Raw genomic sequence first — 27,164 nt, forward strand, 5'->3', positions numbered from 1 at the left:
ATTCTGACGAATATGCAGAATATATATATCTTTCATGGCTATGGAGAAAAATAATGCTTTGGATTTGTTGGGTGTGCATACAGTGGGGTGGACTGTTTCATGGCTATGGAGAGAAATCATGCGTTGGATTTTTTAAACATTATTCATGTTATTTTTGGCATGCAGAGTACATTCATTCACCTGGTCTGCAAACTGTTTTCATGTGATTCCTGAGCTAGAGCTGTTACCACCTCAATTAGTGCTACTTTTCAGGTTAGGAACCCAGGGGCGCTAGGACCTCCTTCAGCTCTGGCTGTAGAGGCACATTTACACATGGGGTGTATTCATTACGTCTTGCAATGGAAATCGTTTACCGTTTAAGAACTAAACGAAAGAGCCAAAGGGACGTATCTGAAGTTGTCCAATTGAACTCTCGTTTTAGTTTCAAAACGTTTTCCGTTTGAAGTAAACTGTTTCTGTTGCAAAACGTTTTGCAACTGAATCGATTAAATGAATGCACCCCTGGGTTTGAGCGGAGACAACTACTGCGCTTCAAACCGAATGTTGACAGGGACGAGAGAGGATTGTCTATAAGTGCGTTCTGTGAGCTGTCAGTAGAGAACTCGGTCCAGGTTTATTTAACGCGTTTTGTTTCCTTTTTATCCATTCTATTGGCGTGAATGGGGGATTTCCCACCGGTTTGTCTTCTTCGTTTGGTCCTGTCGCTGGATAATTTTGGATGCAATGGGAATAGGAATACGTGCGCTGTGGTCTGAGGCAGCAGGCAGCAGACTCGGTGTCGATCTACTGTAGTAGCCTTGATGGAAACCATGTCTCCCCAGCAGGGAACTATCGGACAGAATAGGTCTTGCTCTTTGAAAAGCAAGTTCTGTGCGCTACCAGACAGCAAAAAGGTAACTAGAGAATTGTGGATTTTTAAAATGTGCATTATAACGTATTATTGTGCCATTATGTAGTTGGGGGATAGTATTGGTCTTCTTTTGGGTTTGTCATTGGGTTTTCTATTTGCTCTATATCGTCTATCGCCAGGTAGCATGCCATGCAGTTGTATTGTTGGCTAAGTATAGGCTAAATGGGAATCGATATGATAATTTGGCTTCCAGCCTAATTGAGGTTGTGTGCATTATTCACAGATGCTATTGAGCGTTACTGGTCATATTTGAAGCTGAGGGTATGCTATCATCTACATTTCCAGCTTGTTCAGTCTGGGTCTTCTCTTTGTGCCACTTTATTTGAGGGATGGATTCCTGCGCTTTAACCTTTAATATTATTTCATACTTACTAGTGTTTTTTTTTGTGTGTATTTCATAATATCAGACAGCTGCTGGATAATTATATTATGGTTACTAATGCGTTCTAAGAAGAAAAAAAGTTAATGCAGGCGTATTTAAAATTGATTCGGCTAAATGTTATTCAGTTTGTGGAAATGCATGTGTAAAATTACGCCTTGCCACCTACTGCATATACCTAGATAAAAAATATTAAGATAGCATATTCGGCAGAATGTTTCACATCCATTTAAAAAATATATATATTCGCGTGAGTCTCCTACTCAACGTTTGATGAGATACATATTGGTAATGTTTTAAATATGGAAGCAAATGAACTATGAAAGCAAATAAACTATGCAACATGCTGATAATCTGCTCTCAGATCACAAGTCACCAGACAGACAACAGTCACGCTGTGCTTGAGCGGCTACAGTACGTGCGCACTGGGAGCAGAGTCAATGGATTTACCTACTGTCTGGCCCATCCGTCGCCCCACTCAGCATACAATTCCATTTAGTTGTTAATGTTAATTTGCATAAATCATTCACGTAATTCATGAAATAGATATTGCTTTAGACTTGCAACATAGCTTCAGTTTCAGTGCAAATGTCACGATGTTCAACACAGCTACTCAGCGGCGTTGTATGTACACTTATTTCCCTACAATCTTAACACATATTTGTAGTATAGTATGCTATGTCAATAAACGCGTTGCCTTACTATTGCTGATAATACATTCCGAGCCAACAACAATTAATCAATGAAATTAAGTTATAGTTAACAGCGCCTCCATTCTACTCCTGTTTGGAATATGTAACTGCACTTTGAAGGTATAAGGTCAGTGGTAAGCTTGCCTTTACAATAGTTTTACTGGAGTGCAAAGAAGCAAGTCGTTGAGCTAATTGGAAGTGGTCTTTGAAAGTCACATCCCACTGGGCACAGAAGTGAATTCAATGTCTATTCCACGTTGGTTCAATATAATTTCATTGAAATGACTTGGAAACAATGTTGATTCAAACAGTGTGTGCCCAGTGGGATGATTGACACACTCAATATGCATTTTCTGTCATATACAAATATCAATCTCTAGTTCGGGGGCTGGAACATAAATTACCACATTTGGTACTCGGGCCACCAGTTGGGGAACCCTGCTCTAGTACAGGACATTTTCAATTTGTAGTATATTTGAGGTTTAAAAAGGCTTCGGAAGTTGGTAATTTCCACTTGGAAAAAATGTGTCAATCCCAACAAAAATCGGCATTAATTATAATCCACATAATAATTCACATTTCCTGTTGCTGCAGGATTATTTTACTGCTGTAGCAAACTGACTCGAATTAAGATCCTACATCTGTAGTAGGAAGAATCAAGTCAAACTGTTCTCTGATAACAAATATTTTTATGAGGGAAGTTCTCAGTTTATCCCTAATGCCCTCTAATGCGTGCAACCAATGAAAAAAGGATCCTTTGGAAAGTTCCATACAGCTTGTCCTCATGATTGAGTTCACTTGGTGAATCAATCAAATATTATGATCCACGAATGCTGATGGCTTTATTGATATCGATTCATTGAGCTTAGCCACTGCATTGCAATGGCATCGTCTAAGAATTGTAAAACCAACCGCTAAGCTGCAGCTCTTCATGTAGCATCATGTAACATGTTGTGCAATGTTATAATATGGTTGCCAGCCTGACCAAGCTACTTTGAGAGTTAAACCTTGTTCCATAGTGATTAGGTTTACGATATGAAATGATGTGGTGATAAATCATAGGGTAAAACAGAGAATTTGCAGACTTCAATGGCACGTTGAAAAGAGGTTGTTAAGCCAACCTTATTGTACAAAACATGAAGAACACCTTTTTCCATGACAATACTGACCAGGTGAATCAAGATGAAAGCCATGATGCCTTATTTATATCACTTGTTAAATCCACTTCAATGAAGGTGAGGACACAGTTTAAAGAAAGGTTTTTAAGCCTTGAGACAATTGAGACATGGATTGTGTATGTGTGCCATTCACAGGGTGAATGAACAAGACAAAAGATTTAAGTGCCTTTGAACGGGATATGGTATTAGGTGCCAGGCACACCGGTTTCTGTCAAGAACTGCAACGCTACTGGGTTTTTCACACTCAACAGTTTCCCGTGTGTATCAGGAATGGTCCACCACCTAAAGGACATCTAGCCAACTTGAAACAACTGTGGGAAGCCTTGGAGTCAACATGGGCCAGCGTCCCTGTGGAATGCTTTCGATTCCTTGGAGAGTCCATGCTCCAACGAACTGAGGCTGTTCTCAGGGCAAAAGTGGGTGCAACTCAATATTAGGAAGGAGTAAAAATTGTCTGTCCTTGGTTGCAACACTCACTACCGAGTTCCAAACTGCCTCTGGAAGCAACGTCAGCACAAGAACTGTTCGCCGGGAGCTAAGATCTAGTCTAAGATCACCATGCGCAATGCCAAGTGTCAGCTGGAGTGATGTAAAGCTCACCGCCATTGTACCCTGGATCAGTGGAAAAACGTTCTCTGGAGTGATGAATCATGCATCACCATCTAGCAGTCCAATGGACGAATCTGGGTTTGGCGGATGCCAGGAGAACGCTACCTTCCCCGAATATGTAGTGCCAACTGTACCTTTTTGTGGAGAAGGAATAATGATCTGGGTCCCCTTAGTTCCAGTGAAGGGAAATCTTAACTCTACAGCATTCAACTACATTCTAGATGATTCTGTGCTTCCAACTTTGTGGCAAAAGTTTGGGGAAGGTCCTTTCTTGTTTCAGCATGACAATGCCCAGTGCAAAAAGCGAGGTACATAGAAATGGTTTGTCGAGATCGGCGTGGAAGAACTTGTCAGGCCTGCACAGAGCCCTGACCTCAACCCCATTGAACATGTTTGGGATGAATTCGAACACTGACTGCGAGCCAGGCCTAATCACCCAACGTCATTGCTCGACCTCACTAATGCTCCTGTGGCTAAATGGAAGCAAGTCCCTGCAGCAATGTTCCAACATCTAGCGGAAAGCCTTCCCAGAAGAGTGGAGGCTGTTTTAGCAACAAATTGGGGGCCAACTCCATATTAATGCCCATGATTTTGGAATGAGATGTTCAATGGGAAGGTGTCCACATACGTTTGTAGTGTACTGTATGTTACCCAAGACACTGGCAGAGACTGCTTCACAATTCACACGTTTTTTTTCACATACATTTCTGTGGTGGCCTACTCAATTCCTGATTTTGTGAGAGAGATGATGATTTATCTAGAAACATCAACAGTACAGAGAGAGATGGCAAACATTGTGCAACAAACCACAATCCTACTTCTTTCTTTCTTTCTTTTTTTTTCTTTCTTTCTTTCTTTCTTTCTTTCTTTCCCCACCCCTTCTTATCCCCCGCTAGACAGAGATGTGGTTTATGACTAGCAGGGTGTGTTCTGGTATGACCTCTGTAAGTATGACTACAGTAAATTAGGGCAAGGGGGATACCTAGTCAGTTGTACAACTGAATGCCTTCAACTGAAATGTGTCTTCTGCATTTAACCCAACCCCTCTGAATCAGAGAGGTGCGGGGGGCTGCCTTAATCGGCATCCATGTCTTCGGCGCCCAGGGAACAGTGGGTTAACTGCCTTGCTCAGGGCAGGGCAGAACAGAACTTACAGTGGGCTATATGAATAATGACTCACTAACTATGTGAAATATAGCCTATTCTGGACTCACTAACTATGTGAAATATAGCCTATTCTGGACTCACTAACTATGTGAACTCTAGCCTATTCTGGAGTGAACACAGTATTCTCTCCCTCCCTCTTTTCTCTCCGTAGCAGATGAAGACCCTGGCCCACCGACGACAGTCTGCCCCCTCCCTGGTCATCAGCAAAGCTCTTACCAAATCACGAAGCATGTCCAGGTACAGTAACAGCTTGTCAGATACCTCTATTCAACTAACTGCTACCTATCACTACGTGTAGTCTCTATAGACAGTGCCCAATCATAGGGTCAGGAGTCGGACCAAATGGTCAGGAACAAAACCACTGTTCCAGATTCAGCTATATTGTTTGCTCTCAACTTTTGACTTAGAAAGGGAAAGTAGGTCTGGTATCCACTCTAGGGGATTTATTCTCTTTCTAGGGCATAGTGATATCATTTCCATCTTTCAGCACTGGCCTGACTTATGAGAAAGCACATTCCCTGCAGGCCAATGCAGAGGGAGAATTTCACTATCCATCATTGTTAGTTCTGACAAGGGGATTCTAAAGTACAGCCATCAAAAGGTTTTTTAATATCTTTAGATTGAGGTGTGCGTGCTCACGTGTTTTTAATGTCTTTAGATTGAGGTGTGTGTGCTCACATGTTCTTAATATCTTTAGATTGAGGTGTGCATCTTTAGATTGAGGTTACGTGTTTTTAATATCTTTAGATTGAGGTGTGTGTGCTCAAGGGGTGTGTGTGCTCACGTGTTTTTAATATCTTTAGATTGAGGTGTGTGTGCTCACGTGTTTTTAATATCTTTAGATTGAGGTGTGTGTGCTCACGTGTTTTTAATATCTTTAGATTGAGGTGTGTGTGCTCACGTGTTCTTAATATCTTTAGATTGAGGTGTGCGTGCTCATGTTTTTAATGTCTTTAGATTGAGGTGTGTGTGCTCACGTGTTTTTAATATCTTTAGATTGAGGTGTGTGTGCTCACGTGTTTTTAATATCTTTAGATTGAGGTGTGTGTGCGCACGTGTTTATGTGTGTTCTAGTGCTGACTGCCTACCCAGTGATTTTAGGCTGAGTTGGAGCATATTAAGTGTGAAACTGGACCACTAAGGAGTGTTGAGCTGAACACTTTTGACGCTTTAATGGGTCATTGCCCTCGTGGATGGAGGTACTGTGTGTCTGCCATAGAGTGAGTGTGTGTGTGTGTGTGTGTGTGTGTGTGTGTGTGTGTGTGTGTGTGTGAATGAGTGTGAATGAGTGTGTGTTAGCATGTGTGTGTGTGCCCAGAGTTGCTGTGTGTCCTTTCGCTCTTTCCTTTCGCTTAGGCCCTTATGTCACCCCCTCCCCCCGTCACCTCATCTAAAAGTCTCCTCATCCTGCTCCAGCTTTATGACTCCAGGGCTAAAGTCAGTCCCCACTGAGGAACAATATAATAGAGGACACACTTCCACAGAGCACCCCGGCCTGCAGCAGTGAAATAGATATGGGAGGAGGGGGATACTAGAAACTAAACATAGTTTTAACAATATTCAAGACCCTGTTTTCCATGGCCACCAGGCACCATGTGTCATGCAGGAGATTTCCTGTTATGGAGAGTTTTATAACACAGAGCTTCACTTCTCTTATTATTTCTAATAGCCTGGAGCCCTCTCTACTACCTTCTACCACTGGCGTTATATGACAGTTACTGTATATACGGTACATTGACTATGGTCATTGTCCACACTAGAACTTATGTAGGTACAGAACATGGCTTCATGTCCTTCCCTACGCTACAACATCACTCTCAACAACCATACCACCATACAGCACTCCTTCTACCCTATTTATGAAAGACAAAGTGTGTTGGCATTGCTTTCCAAGAACCATGAAGTGAGTTTTGGAAAGAACACACTGGTGGTATTGTTATAAGACCCCCATCTCTCCTGCTACAGGGGTCCACTCCATCTCCCCTCCTACATTGGTCCACTCCATCTCCCCTGCTACATTGGTCCGCTCCATCTCCCCTGCTACAGGGGTCCACTCCATCTCCCCTGCTACATTGGTCCGCTCCATCTCCCCTGCTACATTGGTCCGCTCCATCTCCCCTGCTACAGGGGTCCACTCCATCTCGTCTGATACAGGGGTCCACTCCATCTCCCCTGCTACAGGGGTCCACTCCATCTCGTCTGAAACAGGGGTCCACTGCATCTTGCCAGCTACAGGGGTCCACTCCATCTCCCCTGATACAGGGGTCCACTCCATCTCCCCTGCTACAGGGGTCCACTCCATCTCCCCTGATACAGGGGTCCACTCCATCTCCCCTGCTACAGGGGTCCACTCCATCTCCCCTGCTACAGGGGTCCACTGCATCTTATCTGCTACAGGGGTCCACTGCATCTAGCCAGCTACAGGGGTCCACTCCATCTCCCCTGCTACAGGGGTCCACTCCATCTCCCATACTTCAGGGGTCCACTCCATCTCCCATACTTCAGGGGTCCACTCCATCTCCCATACTTCAGGGGTCCACTCCATCTCCCATACTTCAGGGGTCCACTCCATCTCCCTACTTCAGGGGTCCACTCCATCTCCCCTACTACATGGGTCCACTCCATCTCCCATACTTCAGGGGTCCACTCCATCTCCCATACTTCAGGGGTCCACTCCATCTCCCATACTTCAGGGGTCCACTCCATCTCCCATACTTCAGGGGTCCACTCCATCTCCCATACTTCAGGGGTCCACTCCATCTCACTGGATACACTGGATGGCTCATGCTAGATAAGGGAACAAATTGTGAATGGAAGAGGTGTGCAGGGGTGTGTGTGAGTGTCTATATTTGAGAAAGCTTGGGTGGATGGGAAAAGAGATAAAGTGAGTGTAGTCCTCTTGGTCAGCTAAAGTTTGGATTATAAATCCAATTGTCAGTTGTGTCATCTTCATTCAAGACGTAACCATGGTATATTGGCAGCAGTGTATTGGTGCAGTGTGCACTTTGGCTTAGGTCTCTCACCATGGTTGACAAGATGGCTAACACACACACACACACACGCATGTATACACACACACTGCACCGTTAATCACAGCACTTCACAGAGTGTCAGTGGTGTTGGTCTGGAGGAGAACTCAAGCTAATGCTAACCCTTTTCACACACACACACACACACACACACACACACACACACACACACACACACACACACACACACACACACACACACACACATGTATACACACGCACTGCACTGTTAATCACAGCACTTCACAGAGTGTCAGTGGTGTTGGTCTGGACAGTGTTGGTCTGGAGGAGAACTCAAGCTAATGCTAACCCTTTTCACACACACACACACACCCCCGATAAAAACGCAAAACACACACACACACCGCTAGGTCCAAACACACTGTTTGACAAACCCGGTCAAAGTTTAAAAGTTACATACAGTAAGCCAATGAGATTTACATAAAGTTCTCCCCCCCTGTTTCTAACCAAGGGGTCTTTTAAACCACAATTGATTTACTTTTCCCTCGGATTGTCATCATAAACTGCTAAACCTTTTGTGCACCTCTGAGAAGTCAAGTGCACTACTTAGGTCTAGACAGGTGCAGACAAATTGATGATAAATTAGCCTCGACAATAAATTAGCTCAAATTCTCAGGAGAGCTGTTGGCCATTCATTGTTGGAGTGTATATGGTAGAGAAAACACTAACACGCAGAATTTAACCAGAGCAAAGCAAAAGGACAGTGTCCTATAAGGATGTGTAATGTGTCTGTCTGGGGGATACAGAGCAGGAGGGTCACAGGGCTTAGAGAACATACGTAGTGTGGAGATGAGGTAGGGTTTGTGTGTGTGTGGCATCTGAGGGACAGCTGTTTATCCAGCTGCTGTCCTCTAGGGGTTCTCTTCTTACAGATGTTCTCGTCCACACTGGGGGGGTGTTACAACACACACATCTGGACCAGGGTGACCTCATCTCCTGGCTGCAGCCCCCGGTAACCTTGACACTCCCCACCTCCTTGTGTGTGTGTGTGTGTGTGTGTGTGTGTGTGTGTGTGTGTCAGAGAGAGTGAGAGAGGGAGAACGAGAGGGAGGGAGGGAGAGAGAGAGAGATAGAGAGTACATCAAGGAAAGCCAGTGTGACCATGATCAGGATAAGAGGGCGGTGATATTCGTTAGGCGTTCTGATTGGCTAGTCAGCCTGAAATAGTGATGCCTGGCTCATCAATATTCACCATTCTCTCCCTAAAGGCATGCTGGGTTGTGCAGTGTTGTCACTAGTTACCATAACCACAAAGTCAAAATTGTCTCTGTCATAAAAATGTATGAAAACAAACATTTGCTTTATGGTCTTCATTTAAGGTTAGGGTTAGGCATATGATTACTAGGTTAGGTTTAAAATCAGATTTTAAGAAGAACAATTGTAGAAATAGGCAGGGTTGAGCCATTATTAAGATCCTATAAGGATGTGTAATGTGTCTGTCTGGGGGATACAGAGCAGGAGGGTCACAGGGCTTAGAGAACATACGTAGTGTGGAGATGAGGTCCTCTGGGGGGTCTCTTCTTACAGATGTTCTCATCCAGACGGGGGGGTGTTACAACACACACATCTGGACCAGGGTGACCTCATCTCCTGGCTGCAGCCCCCAGTAACCTTGACACACCCCACCTCCTTGTGTGTGTGTGTCAGAGAGAGCAAGAGAGGGAGAGATAGAGATATAGGTAAAGAGAGAGAGAGAGAGAGAGAGAGAGAGAGAGAGAGAGAGGGACAGAGAGAGAGCGAGAGTCTAGGTACGGGGTACATCAAGGAAAGCCAATGTGACCATAATCAGGATAAGAGGGTGGCATTCTGATTGGCTACTAGGTCTGATATAGTGATGGCAGGCTCATCAATATTCACAATTCTCTCCCTAAAGGTATGCTGGGACATTAGTATGCTGTGTTGTGCTGTTGTCTCACAGGGTTGGGCTTAGAGGCCTTACCCCACAGGAACCCCCCGAGAATAAACAACCCTTTTCTGAAAAGTCAACATCTCGCTCCACAGGACTGTTCCCCAACAAAAATGGCCGTGTATGTGGTGTGTATGCAAATTACCTCTTTGTCCAATTTATCAACATTATATGACACACAATGGTGTTGTTAGCCAATCATCCATCAGCTTCAACGGAACAGGAGCTCAGCTGCCAATAAACCATTCAGGGGAAGGGATGTGGGTTGAATATGGAAGTTTGGTGTCTGTATAGAAGGAGAGAGAGATATTATGTGAATCTGTTCTGTGTGTGTGTGGACTCTATGACTTAGGCACTTCCTTGATATATTATGTATTAAGAAAAGCGGTTAGAGAAGGAAGGTGTGATATGGTTTTATAATCACCCTGAGAGTCGTTGAAGCTTGTTCTAAGTGGTCTTCTGTTATGGTGTTAGTTAGGGTTATATTTCAGAATTTTTAGGGGTCCAGGGGTATGAACCTCTCCCAATTTTCCCTCCTACAAATTCCACCCTAGTTTTAAATCATGGTTTCGGCCTTTAATACTCATCCAGAAGCAATGAATCAATAGGAAACTGAAGACCTTAGTCTGTGATTCTCTTTCACTCACTCTTTTTGGAATAGGAAGAGTTTTAAAAACATAGAAAGACCAAGGCACGTCGGAGTCACTCTGTCTTTCATTAGGTAATTACAATACATAACTGATTAATTACACTGATCTGTAAAATGAGTGTGCAGGGATATTTGATGCCAAGCTTTTGGTTCTTCCCAGTGTTAGGAAGAAACTGTTTGAAGGGAGTTCTCTGGGGTTGGTGGTTAGGAATATTTGTGTGTGCACCCGTGTGTGTACAGGGCCATTATCTCTCGAATGTGAGCTGAGAATCCGATCTTACTGCCTGCTGTAAACAGGAAAGGACAGAGCCCTGCAACTATTTCCGTTGTTCCTGGAAAAAGGCCAACTTGTTCCATCTGCTGTACTTGCCCATGGCAGATATTGACATCATTCAGAAAGACGTATCTTTCCCTAGAACCTGATACAGAGGTTATATCTGTGTGCTTCTGTGTGTCTTTGCATGTGTAATTGTATGACCACAGGGTTCATCCATAAACTCAACCCAGGGGACCCACACCTCCTCTCATTCTGACCCCAAACAGTTATCCTCCTGACCCATTGGCCCATTGGGAGCCAACGTGAAATGACCCCTCTACTGTCTGATGACCTGATTATTCTAACAGTGTGTGATGTGTGTGTTGACAGGGAGAACTGCCTGTCCCCAGTCAGCCCAGAGAAGTGTCCCCTGGTGCAGGCGTTCCTCTCTCCATGGAGGGTGTTCCTGGCCCACGCCCACACCCAGCTGCAGACCGGTTTACAGACACAGGAGAGACACCTCTTTCTCTTCACTGACACACTCCTTATCGCCAAGGCCAAGTGAGTCTCTCTCTGTGTCTGTCTGTGTGTGTGTGTGTGTGTGTGTGTGTGTGTGTGTGTGTGTGTGTGTGTGTGTGTGTGTGTGTGTGTGTGTGAGTGTGTGAGTGTGTGAGTGAGTGAGTGAGTGAGAGAGAGAGAGAGAGAGAGAGAGAGGGGGGGCTAAAAACAGCATTCCATCTCTTTTCCCTCCAGCAAGTCTAAAAACACCCGTTCCAGGTCTGTGAGACATATCCCTCTCTTATCCCATCTTTCCTCTACTCCATCCCTCCATCGCTCCTATCCAGCCTATAATTACCTCTCAGCCAATCAAATCCTTCTGATCCATCCCAGATCAAAGACCACCGAGGGGCTCCCCACCCACAACACAACCTTCAGGCAACGATCAGGGTGTTGAACCAATGTTGCTGAGATGTTGTGTCAGCAGAACTGGGCCTCTCTCTCCAACCTATATTCAACATCACGTGCCCCTGGGTGGAGCTGACCCATACAGTGGAGACAGCTATAATTACATTATGGGTGAAAAATAGTAGGCTAGGAAGTTAGCAAGGAGTACGTGTGTGTATCGGAGGTGTGCACGTGTGCACAGACAGAGACATGTGTACAGTATATAGGTTTATTTATGTGTTTATGTGTCTTGTGGCAGAACAGGGGGTTTGATCTAGACGTTTACACAAATCAGACACGGACTAGTGTTATACCTCAGTTTCAAGGGTATTTATTTAAACCAATAAAGAAAAGGACCAGTTCGAGACCTGACACATCCAGCAGAGGGAGCCACTGCCCCGTGATGTTAACTCCATCTGTCACCAGGCCTCGTCTGCAGCAGCATTGGTACCTGGAAATCGGGCCTCACGAGAACCGAATGGGAGCACAGGGCTTCCTTCAAGCGCCTGAAGCCGCTTTGGCCTCATCTGACCACTTCATTGTTTTCGGGAGGCAGGCCCTGGTCAGATCGGTAAGGGTAGAGGTTATAGCCGCAAAGTTGGGGATAAACCCGCTATAGTATCCCGCCAGCCCCAGGAAGGACTTGACCTGTGTCTTGGTGCGGGGAATGGGCTAGTCACAAACCGCCTGGACCTTCCTCTCCTGGAGCTTGACGTTCCCACATCCAATCAAATACCACAGGTACTCCACCTTGTACCGTTTATCCAGGCTGGGTGAGGACGTGGTGTTGAATGAGGGTCGTTCGTCCCAGCTTCTCGGAAAACACGTTGGTGTTCCGATCGATGATGTCACGTTCGTCGTAACGAGGAGAAAAAGGCGCAGCGTGATAAGAATACATTCTTCTTTATTTAGACGAAGAACACTAAACAAACTAGCTAAACAACAAAACAACCGTGAAGCTATAAGACACGAGTGCTGACAGGCAACTGTACATAGACAATAACCCACAAAACCAAAATGGAAAATGGCAACCTAAATAGGATCCCCAATCAGAGACAACGATAAACAGCTGCCTCTGATTGGGAACCAATTCAGACCACCATAGACCTACATTTACCTAGACAAAAACACACATACCACCCTCGTCACACCCTGACCTAACCAAAATAATAAAGAAAACAAAGATAACTAAGGTCAAGGCGTGACAGATGAGCTCCTGGATCGCTTGCTTCTGGGCCAGTTTGAGGTCCTCATTGCTCAGGACCAGTTGATATCCCGGGTTTTGTCCACAACACTGCCAAGGCTGTCCTTACGTGCCACCTCTTCAATTGATTCACGTGGTAAATCTGTTGGGGTTTCCGTCTCCCCGGCTGCCGTACGCAGTAATTTATGGGTCCCAGCTTCTCTTTCACCTCGTATGGCCAGTGCCGTATTGTCCGGAACTTACTTTCTGTGGTGGGGATTATAATGAACACCATGTCACCCACATGGAACTCTCGGGGATGGGTACCCCGGCTTGGGCGCACTGGGCCTTCTCCATATGTTCCCCTACCAATGGCCATATGGCTGTTATCCACTCCCTCATCGTCTATACATGTTCCACCACACTGCGTAAGGAGGTTGGCTGGGCTTCCCACACCTCCTTGCCAAGATATAGTAGGCTGCATGGTCTCCTCCCATAGAGGAGTTAAAAGGGGGAAAACTCAGTGGAGAATGGGGCACTTCTCGGATCGAGAACATTAGGTGGGGTAGTAGCTGGTCCCAGTTCTTCCTGTCCCGCTCAATGACCTTCCGCAACATTTGTTTGAGCTTCTTGTTTAACCGCTTGATGAGCCCATCCGTCTCCGGATGAAAGACGGAGTTCCGGATCTGCTTTATCCATAAGAGAGCACACAAATCTTTCATTAGTTGGGACATGAACTCGGTATCTTGGTCAGTCAGAATCTTGTTCGGGATGCCCACCCGGCTGAAGTGGTGGACCAGCTCCCGGCGATTCCCTTGGAGACTGCTGCCTTAGGGGAATGGCCTCTGGATATCGGGTCGCATAATCTACTATCACCAGGATGAACAGGTGTCCTCAAGCCATTTTTTCCAGGGGCCCACTACGTCCATGGCGATGCGTTCAAATGGCACTCCGATGATCGGAAGAGGAACCAGTGGGTTCCGGAAGTGTGCTTTTGGGGTGGTGATTTGACACTCCAGGCAGCTGCAGCAATAGTCTTCCACGGCCCACCTCATCCCTGGCTATCGTTCAGGCGAATGAGAAATAAGTGCACTCAGGATATCCGGAAGGCCAAAGTTAGTTACTTTAAGGAGCAGTTCCTTCCCTGTGGGTCTAACCCCAAGAAGTTCTGGAAAACAGTTAAAGACCTGGAGAATAAACCCTCCTCCTCACAGCTGCCCATGTTCCTTAATGTTGATGATGTGGTTGTTACTGAAAGAAGCACATAGCTGAGCTCTGTAATCACCACTTCAAAAGTCAGGATTCCTATTTGACTCAGCCATGCCTCCCTGTCCGTCCAACATTTCCTCATCTCTCACCCCTTCTAATGCGACTTTCCCCGATGCTTCTCCCTCTTTTCCCACTGCCTCTCTACAAAGTTTCTCCCTGCAGGCAGTCACTGAGTCCGAGGTAATAAACGAGCTATGTAAACTTGACCCCAAAACTAGACCCTTTCTTCTTTAAGGTTGCTGCTCCTATCATCGCTAAGCCTATCTCCAACCTTTTTAACCTGTCTCACCTGTCTCACCTGTCTGGGGAGGTTCCCATTGCTTGGAAGGCAGCCACAGTTCATCCTTTATTTAAAGGGGGAGATCAAACTGATCTTAACTGTTTTAGGCCTATTTCTATTTTGCCTTGTTTATCAAAAGTGTTGGAAAACCTGTCAATAATCAACTGACTGGCTTTCTTGATGTCTATAGTATTTGCTCTGGTATGCAATCTGGTTTCAGCTCAGGTTATGGATGTGTCACTGCAACCTTAAAAGTCCTCAATGATATCACCATTGCCCTTGATTCTAAGCAAGACGGTGTTGCTATTTTTATGTACTTGGCCAAAGCTTTTGATACACTAGACCATTCCATTCTTGTGGGAGTACTGGTGTCTCTGAGGTGTCTTTGGCCTGGTTTGCTAACTACCTCTCTCAAAGAGTTCAGTGTATAAAGTCAGAAAATCTGCTGTCTCAGCCACTGCCTGTCACCAAGGGAGTACCCCAAGGATCAATCCTAGGCCCCACGCTCTTTTCAATTTACATCAACAACATAGCTCAGGCAGTAGGAAGCTCTCTCATCCATTTATATGCTGATGATACAGTCTTATTCTCAGCTGGCCCCTCCCCGGATTTTGTGTTAAATGCTCTACAACAAAGCTTTCTTAGTGTCCAACAAACTTTCTCTACCCATATCCTTGTTCTGAACACCACCAAAACAAAGGTCATGTGGTTTGGTAAGAAGAATGCCCCTCTTCCCACAGGTGTTATTACTACCTCTGAGGGTTTAGGCTTATACAAGTACTTGGGAGTATGGCTAGACGGTGCACTGTCCTTCTCTCAGCACATATCAAAGCTGCAGGCTAAGTTGAATCTAGACTTGGTTTCCTCTATCTTAATCGCTCCTCTTTCACCCCAGCTGCCAAACTAACCCTGATTCAGATGACCTTCCTACCCATGCTAGATTACAGAGACATCATTTATAGATCAGCAGGTAAGGGTGCTTTCGAGCGGCTAGATGTTCTTTACCATTCGGCCATCAGATTTGTCACCAATGCCCCTTATAGGACACATCACTGCACTCTATACTCCTCTGTAAACTGGTCATCTCTGTATACCCGTCACAAGATCCACTGGTTGATGCTTATTTATAAATCCCTCTTAGGCCTCACTTCCCCTATCTGAGATATCTACTGCAACCCTCATTCTCCACATACAACACCCGTTCTGCCAGTCACATTCTGTTAAAGGTCTCCAAAGCCCACACATCCCCGGGTCGCTCCTCTTTTCAGTTCGCTGTAGCTAGCGACTGGAACGAGCTGCAACAAACACTCAAACTGGACAGTTTTATCTTAATCTCTTCATTCAAAGACTCAATCATGGACACTCTTACTGACAGTTGCGGCTGCTTTGTGTGATGTATTGTTGTCTCTACCTTCTTGCCCTTTGTGCTGTTGTCTGTGCCCAATAATATTTGTACCATGTTTTGTGCTGCTACCTTGTTGTGTTGCTACCATGTTGTCGTTATGTTATGTTGTGCTGCTACCATGCTGTGTTGTCATGTGTTGCTGCCTTGCTATGTTGTTGTCTTAGGTTTCTCTTTATGTAGTGTTGTGTTGTCTCTCTTGTCATGATGTGTGTTTTGTCCTATATTCATATTGGATTTATTTATTTATTTTTATCCCAGGCCCACGTCTCCGCAGGAGGCCTTTTTTCCTTTTGGTAAGCCGTCATTGTAAATAAGAATTTGTTCTTAACTGACTTGCCAACTTAAATAAAGGTTAAATAAATACATTTAAAATCCTGGCCAGTGGAACCGTGCGGTGATCCGTTCCCAGGTTTTCTCCATTCCCAGGTGGGCCCCCAACAAATAAGTGTGGACCAGCTGAAGAACAGTTCCGACGTACTGGCGGGTCAGCAACAACACTTTTTGAAGTTCCCCCTGTTCGTGCAACACCTGATACAACAGCTGGCCATCCACCACTATCACCTGGGCCGCGGCGGCTTTCAAGTTTGGATCGTCCCACTGGGTGGTCCCAAACTGTACCCCCAGGGGTCTCAGGGCAGGTATCTCTGCGGGTCCCTCGATATTGAGGAGGGGGGGCATGGGTTCCTCCTCCGGTTGTTCACCAGGTGAGGTTGGTTCCGGCGCCCCCTTGGATCCCCGACTCCTGGTCCGAAGACCCGGGGCTGGCAACCACTTGCTTCGGGGTCAAACAGGTGGCAGTCCGACAGTGCTCTCGTCGGTCGCCGGCTTGTACTCTTTTTCCAAGCTTGTGCCTCCACAGTTCCGTGAACAGAGGACAATCTCGTCCCACAAGGAGGGGTACTGGACAATTCAGGTACGGCACCTACCACCATCTGGCAGCTCCCTTGTGGCATCACGATGGTGGCCTGCCCGGTCGAATACCGCTTGGTGTTGCCGTGGACACAGGAGACGGACATCTCCTCACCATGGTTGGTAGGATGGGCCAGCAGGCACGCTTGTACGAGCGTTACCACACTCCCGGAATTGAACAGAGCGTGGGTGTCGTGACCGTTGACTTTCCCCGGGACCATGGGTGCTGGTGTGACGTGGTTTACTGCATGGCTCGCCCCGTCTCCGGGGCACGCTGATGGCTACAACTCCTCTCGACCCTGGCAATTCGAGAGTGGAAAGCTGTCATCAAGTTAAAGGGTGGTTACTTTGAAGAATCTTAAATGTTTGGGTTACTACATGATTCCATAAGTGTTATTTCATAGTTTTGATGTCTTCACCATTATTCAACAATGTAGAAAATATATATATAATGTAGGAATGTTGAGAATTCGACCATGGATATTAATTAATGTACTGTATGTGCTCAGAAATATGTGATTCAGTGTGTGTGTGTGCTAGTATATTAAACTGTTTGTGACCCTCTTGTGTTTCCTGCAGGTCGTCCACACACTTCAAGCTGAAGGCTCAGGTGCGTATGTGTGAGATGTGGACAGCAGGCTGTATGGAGGATGTGTGTGAAGGCACCACCAGTCCAGAAAGGAGCTTTGTCATGGGCTGGCCCACTTTCAACTGTGTCGCCACATTCAGGTACACACACACGCGCACCCACACACGCACCCACACACACACACACACACACACACACACACACACACACACACACACACACACCTATGTATGAAAGCACTGGTTAGTGTATTATTACTGTATACTCTGTACTTATAGTGAGAAATCCCTTTAATAAATCCTAATTGAGTATGCACAGCACAGTACAGTACAGGACTTGTTATACTGTGTCTCAGAACAAGTAACAACCACTAGAACAGTAAATTCTTAACCCTCCACCACACCACAACCTGGGTCATATTCCTAATCGTAATCCCCCCTTACTCTGACCACAGAGAGTCAGGGATTTCAAAATATCCCACACACACACTATATGCCTTGACACCAGGAATTCATAGGAACTATGCAGTTTTACAGGGACACATTATGTAAGAGAAGATGAGAAAAATAAGATGGTTATCCGACTTCATTTCCCCTTCTTATTTTCGGTCTCCTCTGTCTGCAGTTCTGTGGAGCACAAGGAGAAGTGGCTTTCTCTCATCAAAAGGTAACTAAAATTGACGGGAGACTATATTTTTCATAACTTACTCTGACAGTAATATTTTATGGCTTGACTTCAGTATAGAATAGACTAGAAGTATGGCTTGTGTGAAATAAAGTGTTATTTTCTAATTCTGACTTCCTTCATTCCTCCAGTCGAATAAATGAAGAGAAAGAGAAGGATGACCCCAAGACAATTCCTTTGAAAATATTTGCAAAGGACATTGGGAATTGTGCTTATGTAAGCTTACGAATGCGGTGGTGCAGGTCTGTGTGTGTGTGGGGGTTCTTTCATGGTTGTGTGTGTGCTTGTGTTAATTTATTGAATGTTTTTGTGCTTTTCCCCAGGCTAAGACTCTAGCTGTCAGTAATTCCGACAGCACCACTGATGTAATCCGAATGGCACTACAGCTGTTTGGCATTTCGGTAAGTGTGTGCGCTTGTTTCTGAGTGTGTGTGCTTGTGTGTGTGAGTGGGTATGTTTTGTTTTGGAAGTGTGTTCTTTGGTGCCATTCTCTCTCTCTCTCTCTCTCTCTCTCTCTCTCTCTCTCTCTCTCTCTCTCTCTCTCTCTCTCTCTCTCTCTCTCTCTCTCTCTCTCTCTCTCTCTCTCTCTCTCTCTCTCTCTCTCTCTCTCTCTCTCTCTCTCTCTCTCTCTCTCTCTCTCTCTCTCTCTCTCTCTCTCTCTCTCTCTCTCTCTCTCTCTCTCTCTCTCTCTCTCTCTCTAGGGCTGTGTGAAAGACCACCAGTTGTGGATGAGCTCCTATAAGGATGACTCCCCCTATCCTCTGATTGGTGAGTTTACCTCCATTACCCAACCCTACTCAGCCCTTTTACACCCAGCATACACCTTAATCAGTGGTCAGGGGCAACTTCTACCTACTCCATCTCTTTACTCCGCGGTCAAAAGTTGCTCTGCTTTGGTATTCTTCCTCCCGTTAACGACGAGGTAGGGAAAAGACTAGCTGAATACTGTAAACCTGGTCTGGTCACATCTCAGGACAGACTCACGTCCCCTGACGTCTAACCTCCTGACCCTCTCCTCTCTAACCCTTCAGGGCACGAGTTTCCCTTCAGTATCAAGATGAGTCACATTCGTAATGTGGGAGCAGGAGGAGATGGAGGGAAGGATGCGATTCCTCCTCTGGAGGAGGACCAGGGGACGATGCTGCTGGACCAGTGTCTCCCTCCAGACACCCAGTGCCAGTTCATCCTCAAGCCCAGCCGGGTGGACCTCAGACAGGCTCCGCTCATAGGTATGAGACTCCTTACCGACAGTGAACGGATTAACAGAAAAAAAGGTTTACGTTTCCTTCAAAAATGTGTCGCATCCCTTTTTTGCACTTGTTTACTTAATACCTCCTTCTTTTCCCTCATACGTCTTTCTCTCTGAAAGTACGGAATGAGAGAGAGACAGAGAGAGAGAGAGAGAGAGAGAATATAGAGAGAGTGTGTGTGAGAATGTGTTCCAGGATGCTCATTGAGGACGCTCCACTGAATCACCCACAAGACCCTCAGATTCCTCTCTATCCCCGTCAAGTTCTTACATAAGCCTCCATTTAACCACACCGTCCAATATTCGCTACACCAGCCTAATTATTTCCATCTAACAAGTGTTTTACAAACATGGCGAAGGGTGTCACTGATGGATTTGTGTGTCAACTCTGCTATGACACCAAATATTTTTACCCATCCATCCAGAAAATGAAAGGTTTTTATTGGCTAGGAGAGAAATATGGCATCTGTTTTGCAACAAACCCAAATGGATCCATTAAAATCCATAAAAGGATCATAACATTGCCCATACAACCAGCCCTCTCTCTCTTTCTCTCCCCCTCGTTCCCTCTCCTTTAAATATTCCCCCTCTCCAAGATTTCTCACACTGGTATATAGTGATGCGTGATTTACAACTTTATAAACATTTAACGATGCTTGGGCTCGTTTAAGAATGTTGGAGCGGCTCTATAACAATGTTGTTTTGATTTGGATTCCAAAATGTAACTGAGTGTAAAGCTGGAGTGTTAAAGTCTGATTTGAACGTGCAGGGTCCTGGGCAGCTAGGGGTGTTGTGCCGCTAATGTGGAAGGGCCTTTTATTGTCCACCCCCCACCCTTATAAACACAGTATAAACTGTGCTTCACACACATTTAATGTTTTTATCCAGAAAGTCCAAGTAGACAGACAAACAGGTACCCACACGCGCAATGTAACTCAAATAAACACACAGACAGAGAGCTCATAGTCTGTCAAACATACAGTACCAGTCAAAAGTTTGGACACACATACTCATTCATGGGTTTTTCTTTATTTTATTTTTTTTTACTATTTTCTACATTGTAGAATAATAGTGAAGACATCAAAACTATGAAATAACACATATGGAATCATGTAGTAACCAAAAAAGTGTTCAACAAATCAAAATATATTTTATATTTGAGATTCTTCAAAGTAGCCAACCTTTGCCTTGATGACAGCTTTGCACACTCTTGGCATTCTCTCAACCAGCTTCATAAGGTAGTCACCTGGACTGCATTCCAATGAACAAGTGCTCAAATAACCAAAGAGAAACAATAGTCCATCATTACTTTAAGACATGAGAATAAGTTCATTAGAGTTACCAGCCTCAGCAATTGCAGCCCAAATAAATGCTTCACAGAGTTCAAGTAACAGACACATCTCAACATCAATTGTTCAGAGGAGATTGCGTGAATCAGGTCTTCATGGTCGAATTGCTGCAAATAAACCACTACTGAAGGACACAAATAATAAGAAGAGACTTGCTTGGGCCAAGAAACACAAGCAATGGACATTATTTTGATTTGTTGAACACTTTTTTGGTTACTATATGATTCCGTATGTGTTATTTCATCGTTTTGATGACTTCAATATTACTCTGCAAAGTAGAAAATAGTAACAATAAAGAAAAACCCTTCAATGAGTAGGTGTGTCCAAACTTTTGACTGGTACTGTACATAGACACACACGGTATGTAACATACAGTGGCAAGAAAAAGTATGTGAACCCTTTGGAAATACATGGATTTCTGCATAAACTGGTCATAAACTTTTGATCTGACCTTTATCTAGGTCACAACATTAGACAAACACAGTCTGCTTAAACTAGTAACACACAAACAATTATACATTTTCATGTATTTATTGAACACACTGTGTAAACATTCACAGTGCAGGGTGGGAAAAGTATGTGAACCCTTGGATTTAATAACTGGTTGACCCTCCTTTGGAAACAATAACCTCAACCAAACGTTTTCTGTAGTTGCGGATCAGACCTCCACAACGGTCAGGAGGAATTTTGGACCATTCCTCTTTACAAAACTGTTTCAGTTCAGCAATATTCTTGGGATGTCTGGTGTAAACTGTTTTCTTGAGGTCATGTCACAGCATCTCAATCGGGTTGAGGTCAGGACTCTGACTGGGCCACTACAGAAGGTATATTTTCTTCTGTTGAAGCCATTCTGTTGTTGATTTACTTCTGTGTTTTGGGTCGTTGTCCTGTTGCATCACCCAACTTCTGTTGAGCTTCAATTTGCAGACAAATTGCATTCTCCTGCAAAATGTCTTGATAAACTTGGGAATTCATTTTTCTGTCGAAGATAGAAAGCTGTCCAGGCCCAGAGGCAGCAAAGCAGCCCCAAACCATGATGCTCCCTCCACCGTACTTTACAGTTGGGATGAGGTTTTGATGTTGGTGTGCTATGCCTTTTTTTCTACATTGTTCCTTCTAAACAACTCAACTGGAGTTGTTTTTTTATTGTTTTTTTTTTACCTTTATTTAACTAGGCAAGTCAGTTAAGAACAAATTCTTATTTTCAATGACGGCCTAGGAACAGTGGGTTAACTGCCTGTTCAGGGGCAGAACGACAGATTTGTACCTTGTCAGCTCGGGGATTTGAATTTGCAACCTTCCGGTTACTAGTCCAACGCTCTAACCACTAGGCTACCCTGCCGCCCCGAGTTTAATCTGTCCACATAATATTTTGCCAGTAGTACTGTGGAACATCCAGGTGCACTTTTGCAAACTTCAGACGTGCAGCAATGCTTTTTTTGGACAGCAGGGGCTTCTTCCGTGGTGTCCTCCCATGAACACCATTTTTGTTTAGTGTTTTACATATCGTAGACTCGTCAACAGAGATGTTAGCATGTTCCAGAGAAGTCTTTAGCTGACACTCTAGGATTCTTCTTAACCTCATTGAGCATTCTGCATTCTGCGCTGTGCTCGTGCAGTCATCTTTGCAGGACTGTCACTCCTAGGGATAGTAGCAACAGTGCTGAACTTTCTCAATTTATAGACAATTTGTCTTACCATGGACAGATGAACATCAAGGCTTTCAGAGATACCTGTGTAACCCTTTCCAGCTTTATACAAGTCTTCTGAGGTCTTCTGAGATCTCTTTTGTTTGATGCATGGATCACATCAGGCAATGCTCCTTGTGAAGAGCAAACTGAAATGTTGTGAGTGTTTTTTATAGGGCAAGGCAGCTGTAACCAATTTTTCCAATCTCGTCTCATTGATTGGACTCCATGTTAGCTGAGTCCTGACTCCAATCCTGACTCCAATTCATTAGCCTAGGGGCTCACATACTTTGTCCGACCTACACCGTGAATATTTAAGTTATGTATTCAATATAGACAAGAAAAATACAATAATTTTTGTGTTATTAGTTTAAGCACACAATGTTTGCTATTTTTGTGACTTAGATGAAGATCAGATCAAGTTTGATGACCAATTTATGCAGAAATCCAAATAATTCCAAAGGGTTCACAATACTTATTTCATACTTTTTTACATTTTTTATTTCCTTTGGAAATAATTCCAAAGGACTCACAGCTACTTAACATGATATACCAAGTCTCAGAAATCTGGTTTCACTAAGCACACACAAACACGTTTTCTTTCTCTGTCTCTCTCTAGCTCTCTCTCTCTCCAGACAGACTGCTCCATCTCCACCCCATTAGACTCAGACCCCTCTCTAGTTACGTCTCTTTCTGAATCAATGCCTGCTTCTCTCTCTCCCTATAGAGCCAGGTCAGAAGTCTGTTAAGAGGAAGAGGTTGTTGATAAACTGGGCCTTCTGGAGGGGGTCCAGTAGCCAACTGGACGGTGTCCCCCTGTCCCCCACCTCCCTGTCCCCCACCCCGGGACGCCTGTTCGGACGGTCTCTCAGTTCCGTCTGCCGCCCTGACCACACCCTGCCCAAACCTGTCATGGACATGCTGGTGTTTCTGTACCAGGAGGGTCCCTACACCAGGGGTATATTCCGTCGCTCTGCAGGGGCCAAAGCCTGCAGAGAGCTGAGAGACAGACTGGACAATGGGACAGAGGACACACACACACTCACACACGAGTCTGTGTTCGTCACCGCCGCAGTCTTCAAGGTAGGACAGAATGCAAGCAAGCACACACACACACACCAGGGTCCTTTTGTATTAATCAGAGTTTAAAGGGTTTAGCCAGGCTTGTCAGATCAGATAAAATGGGACATGAGAGAGAGGAGGTTTGAAGGATCTGTTTCATCCTGCTTCAACACATTAGAATAATTCACAGCACAGAGCTAACACAGCTGTAGACACACATATTCACCGCCATATCCAGTGTGTGTGTGTGTGTGTGTGTGTGTGTGTGTGTGTGTGTGTGTGTGTGTGTGTGTGTCTGTGTGTGTGTGAAATCATAGAAAGTCTTAGACAGACAGAAAGTAGTGAAGTGATTGGAGTGGAAGACAAAGCTTAGGTAGAAAAACACACTCAATTCAAAGCACATGTTGGGAGGCTTTACTGGAAACCTGTAGCTGTATTTGATCAGACAGAACAGGACACACACACACACACACACACACAGAACACATGCTGCTGTTCAGTTAGGCATATTACTTTATTACTATACCCAATCCTAGCCAACAAACTGAAAACAACTGAGCTGACAAACAAACAACGTTGAGTGTAAAAGGATAGATTGCTTCAGTAAAACACACCTGGTTGTGCCATCTTTCAACTACTCTAAAATATTACTGCATAATAGTTGAGTTGCACAGATTCTTTCATAGCATTCTGTTCTACTTTATGTGCCATATTTTCAGGATTCATATCATCTCTACAGAAAAGAAGCATACAGTTGAAGTCGGAAGTTTACATACACCTTAGGCCAATACATTTAAACTCAGTTCTTCACAATTCCTTACATTTAATCCAAGTAAAAATGACCTGTCTTAGGTCAGTTAGGGTCACCACTTTATTTTAAGAATGTGAAATGTCAGAATAATAGTAGAGAGAATGATTTATTTCAGCTTTTATTTCTTTCATCACATTCCCAGTGGGTCAGAAGTTTACATACACTCAAATAGTATTTGATTGGCATTGCCTTTACATTGTTTAACTTGGGTCAAAAATTTCGGGTAGCCTTCCACAAGCTTACCACAATAAGCTGGGTGAATTTTGGCCCATTCCTCCTGACAGAGCTGGTGTAACTGAGACAGGTTTGTAGGCCTCCTTGCTCACACACACTTTTTCAGTTCTGCCCACACATTTTCTATAGGATTGAGGTCAGGGCTTTGTGATGGCCACTCCAATACCTTGACTTTGTTGTCCTTAAGCCATTTTGCCACAACTTTGGAAGTATGCTTGAGGTCATTGTCCATTTGAAAGACCCATTTGCGACCAAGCTTTAACTTCCTGACTGATGTCTTGAGATGTTGCTTCAATATATTCACATAAGTTTTTAAGGGGTATTCTAACCTAAATTGTGTCCCTGTGGTTGTGTCCCCCAACAGGACTTCCTGCGGAACGTTCCAGGCAGTCTGCTTTGTGTGGATCTGTATGAGCAGTGGGTTGGAGTGATGGAGAGAGAGGAGCAAGAGGAGAAATGGCTAGCCATCCATAGGTACTGACACTTCCCGTAACGCACCTTCACAAACACATAGGAAAAACAAAGATCACCCTCATCATTCTCTGCCCACTATTTAAATCTTTGTCTGACACATCCAGTCTTACCAGATGTTGTCAATGTTGTGTTTTCATCACTGATTTTTTTGTCGTCGTCCCCCACCTCAGGTTAGTCCATCTTCTGCCCAGTGAAAACCTATTGCTTCTCAGACACGTGGTTGCCGTGCTCCACTGTATCCAAGGAAATGCAGAAGACAACCAGATGAATGCCTTCAATCTGTCTGTGTGCATCGCTCCCAGCATGCTGTGGACACCAGCCCCCTGTAGCCCACGGGGAGAGGGGGAGGCCACCAAGAAGGTGAGAATGGACCCAAACCTCAAACTTTTTTGTAGATTTCCCTCTCTGCTAACAAATCTTTTCATTTATTTAATATACTTTCATGTCTTATCAATCACATAATTCTACCACACAGTGTATGTGTGTCACTACATCATACTCTTGCCTATATTAAGTATTAATGTCGATGGGAAATTTGGGTGAGAGTGAGTTGCTCACGTGTACTTCCAGCTACATTTCCAGTTAAGAACAAGGGCCCCATACATATGTCCATACATACAGACATAAATACATACATACATACATTACACCTCTGCCCGTTTTCAACCAAGATCTCAGCGATCACTGCCTCATTGCCTGCATCCGTAATGGGTCAGCGGTCGAACGACCTCCACTCATCACTGTCAAACGCTCCCTGAAACACTTCAGCTAGCAGGCCTTTCTAATCGACCTGGCCGGGGTATCCTGGAAGGATATTGACCTGTTTTTTTTTTAAATGCCTTCCTCACCATCTTAAATAAGCATGCCCCATTTAAGAAATTTAGAACCAGGAACAGATATAGCCCTTGGTTCTCTCCAGACCTGACTGCCCTTAACCAACACAAAAACATCCTATGGCGTTCTGCATTAGCATCGAACAGCCCCCGTGTTGTGCAACTTTCAGGGAAGTTAGAAACCAATATACACAGGCAGTTAGAAAAGCCAAGGCTAGCTTTTTCAAGCAGAAATTTGCTTCTTGCAACACAAACTCAAAAAAGTTATGGGTCACTGTAAAGTCCATGGAGAATAAGAGCACCTCCTCCCAGCTGCCCACTGCTCTCAGGCTAGGAAACACTGTTACAACCGACAAATCCACTAGAATTGAGAATTTCAATAAGCATTTCTTTACGGCTGGCCATGCTTTCCACCTGGCCACCCCTACCCCGGTCAACTGCCCGGCACCCTCCACAGCAACCCGCCCAAGCCCCCACCATTTCTTCTTCACCCATATCCAGATAGCTGATGTTCTGAAAGAGCTGCAAAATCTGGACCCCTACAAATCAGCCGGGCTAGACAATCTGGACCCTCTCTTTCTTAACCTATTGCGTCGAGCAATCCCGTATCCGGGAGCGTAATTATAGCCTCAAGCTCATTACCATAACGCAACGTTAACTATTCATGAAAATCGCAAATTAAATGAAATAAATATATTGGCTCACAAGCTTAGCCTTTTGTTAACAACACTGTCATCTCAGATTTTCAAAATATGCTTTTCAACCATAGCTACACAAGCATTTGTGTAAGAGTATTGATAGCTAGCATAGCATTAAGCCTAGCATTCAGCAGGCAACATTTTCACAAAAACAAGAAAAGCATTCAAATAAAATCATTTACCTTTGAAGAACTTCGAATGTTTTCAATGAGGAGACTCTCAGTTAGATAGCAAATGTTCAGTTTTTCCAAAAATATTATTTGTGTAGGAGAAATCGCTCTGTTTTGTTCATCACGTTTGGCTAAGAAAAAACCCAGAAAACTCAGTCATTACAACGCCAAACTTTTTTCCAAATTAACTCCAAAATATCGACAGAAACATGGCAAACGTTGTTTAGAATCAATCCTCAAGGTGTTTTTCACATATCTATTCAATGATAAGTCATTCGTGGCAGTTTGGTTTCTCCTCTGAAGCAAATGGTAAAATACACGCAGCTGGAGATTGCGCAATAATTGCAACGGAGGACACCAAGCGGGGCACCTGGTAAATGTAGTCTCTTATGGTCAATCTTCCAATGATATGCCTACAAATATGTCACAATGCTGCAGACACCTTGGGGAAACGACAGAGAGTGTAGGCTCATTCCTTGCGCATTCACAGCCATATAAGGAGACATTGGAACAAAGCGCATTCAAAATCTGGGGCA

At 44.5% G+C, this 27,164-nt stretch overlaps 1 protein-coding gene across 1 annotated transcript in view; it reads left to right on the forward strand.

Moving 5' to 3' along the window:
* The first annotated feature begins 543 nt into the window (after window positions 1-543).
* Window positions 544-27,164, forward strand: part of LOC115112363 (rho GTPase-activating protein 20-like) — a 37,745-nt gene continuing 11,124 nt past the window's right edge. The window contains 12 exon segments of the mRNA XM_065014560.1: window positions 544-893; window positions 5,087-5,172; window positions 11,187-11,357; window positions 17,367-17,516; window positions 18,001-18,042; window positions 18,192-18,276; window positions 18,384-18,461; window positions 18,762-18,828; window positions 19,092-19,289; window positions 23,074-23,429; window positions 24,818-24,927; window positions 25,098-25,287. Coding sequence (XP_064870632.1) covers window positions 801-893; window positions 5,087-5,172; window positions 11,187-11,357; window positions 17,367-17,516; window positions 18,001-18,042; window positions 18,192-18,276; window positions 18,384-18,461; window positions 18,762-18,828; window positions 19,092-19,289; window positions 23,074-23,429; window positions 24,818-24,927; window positions 25,098-25,287 — 1,626 coding nt within the window. The 5' untranslated portion in view covers window positions 544-800.

The sequence above is a fragment of the Oncorhynchus nerka genome, linkage group LG3 (genome assembly GCF_034236695.1).
Source record: "Oncorhynchus nerka isolate Pitt River linkage group LG3, Oner_Uvic_2.0, whole genome shotgun sequence".
NCBI lineage: Eukaryota > Metazoa > Chordata > Actinopteri > Salmoniformes > Salmonidae > Oncorhynchus > Oncorhynchus nerka.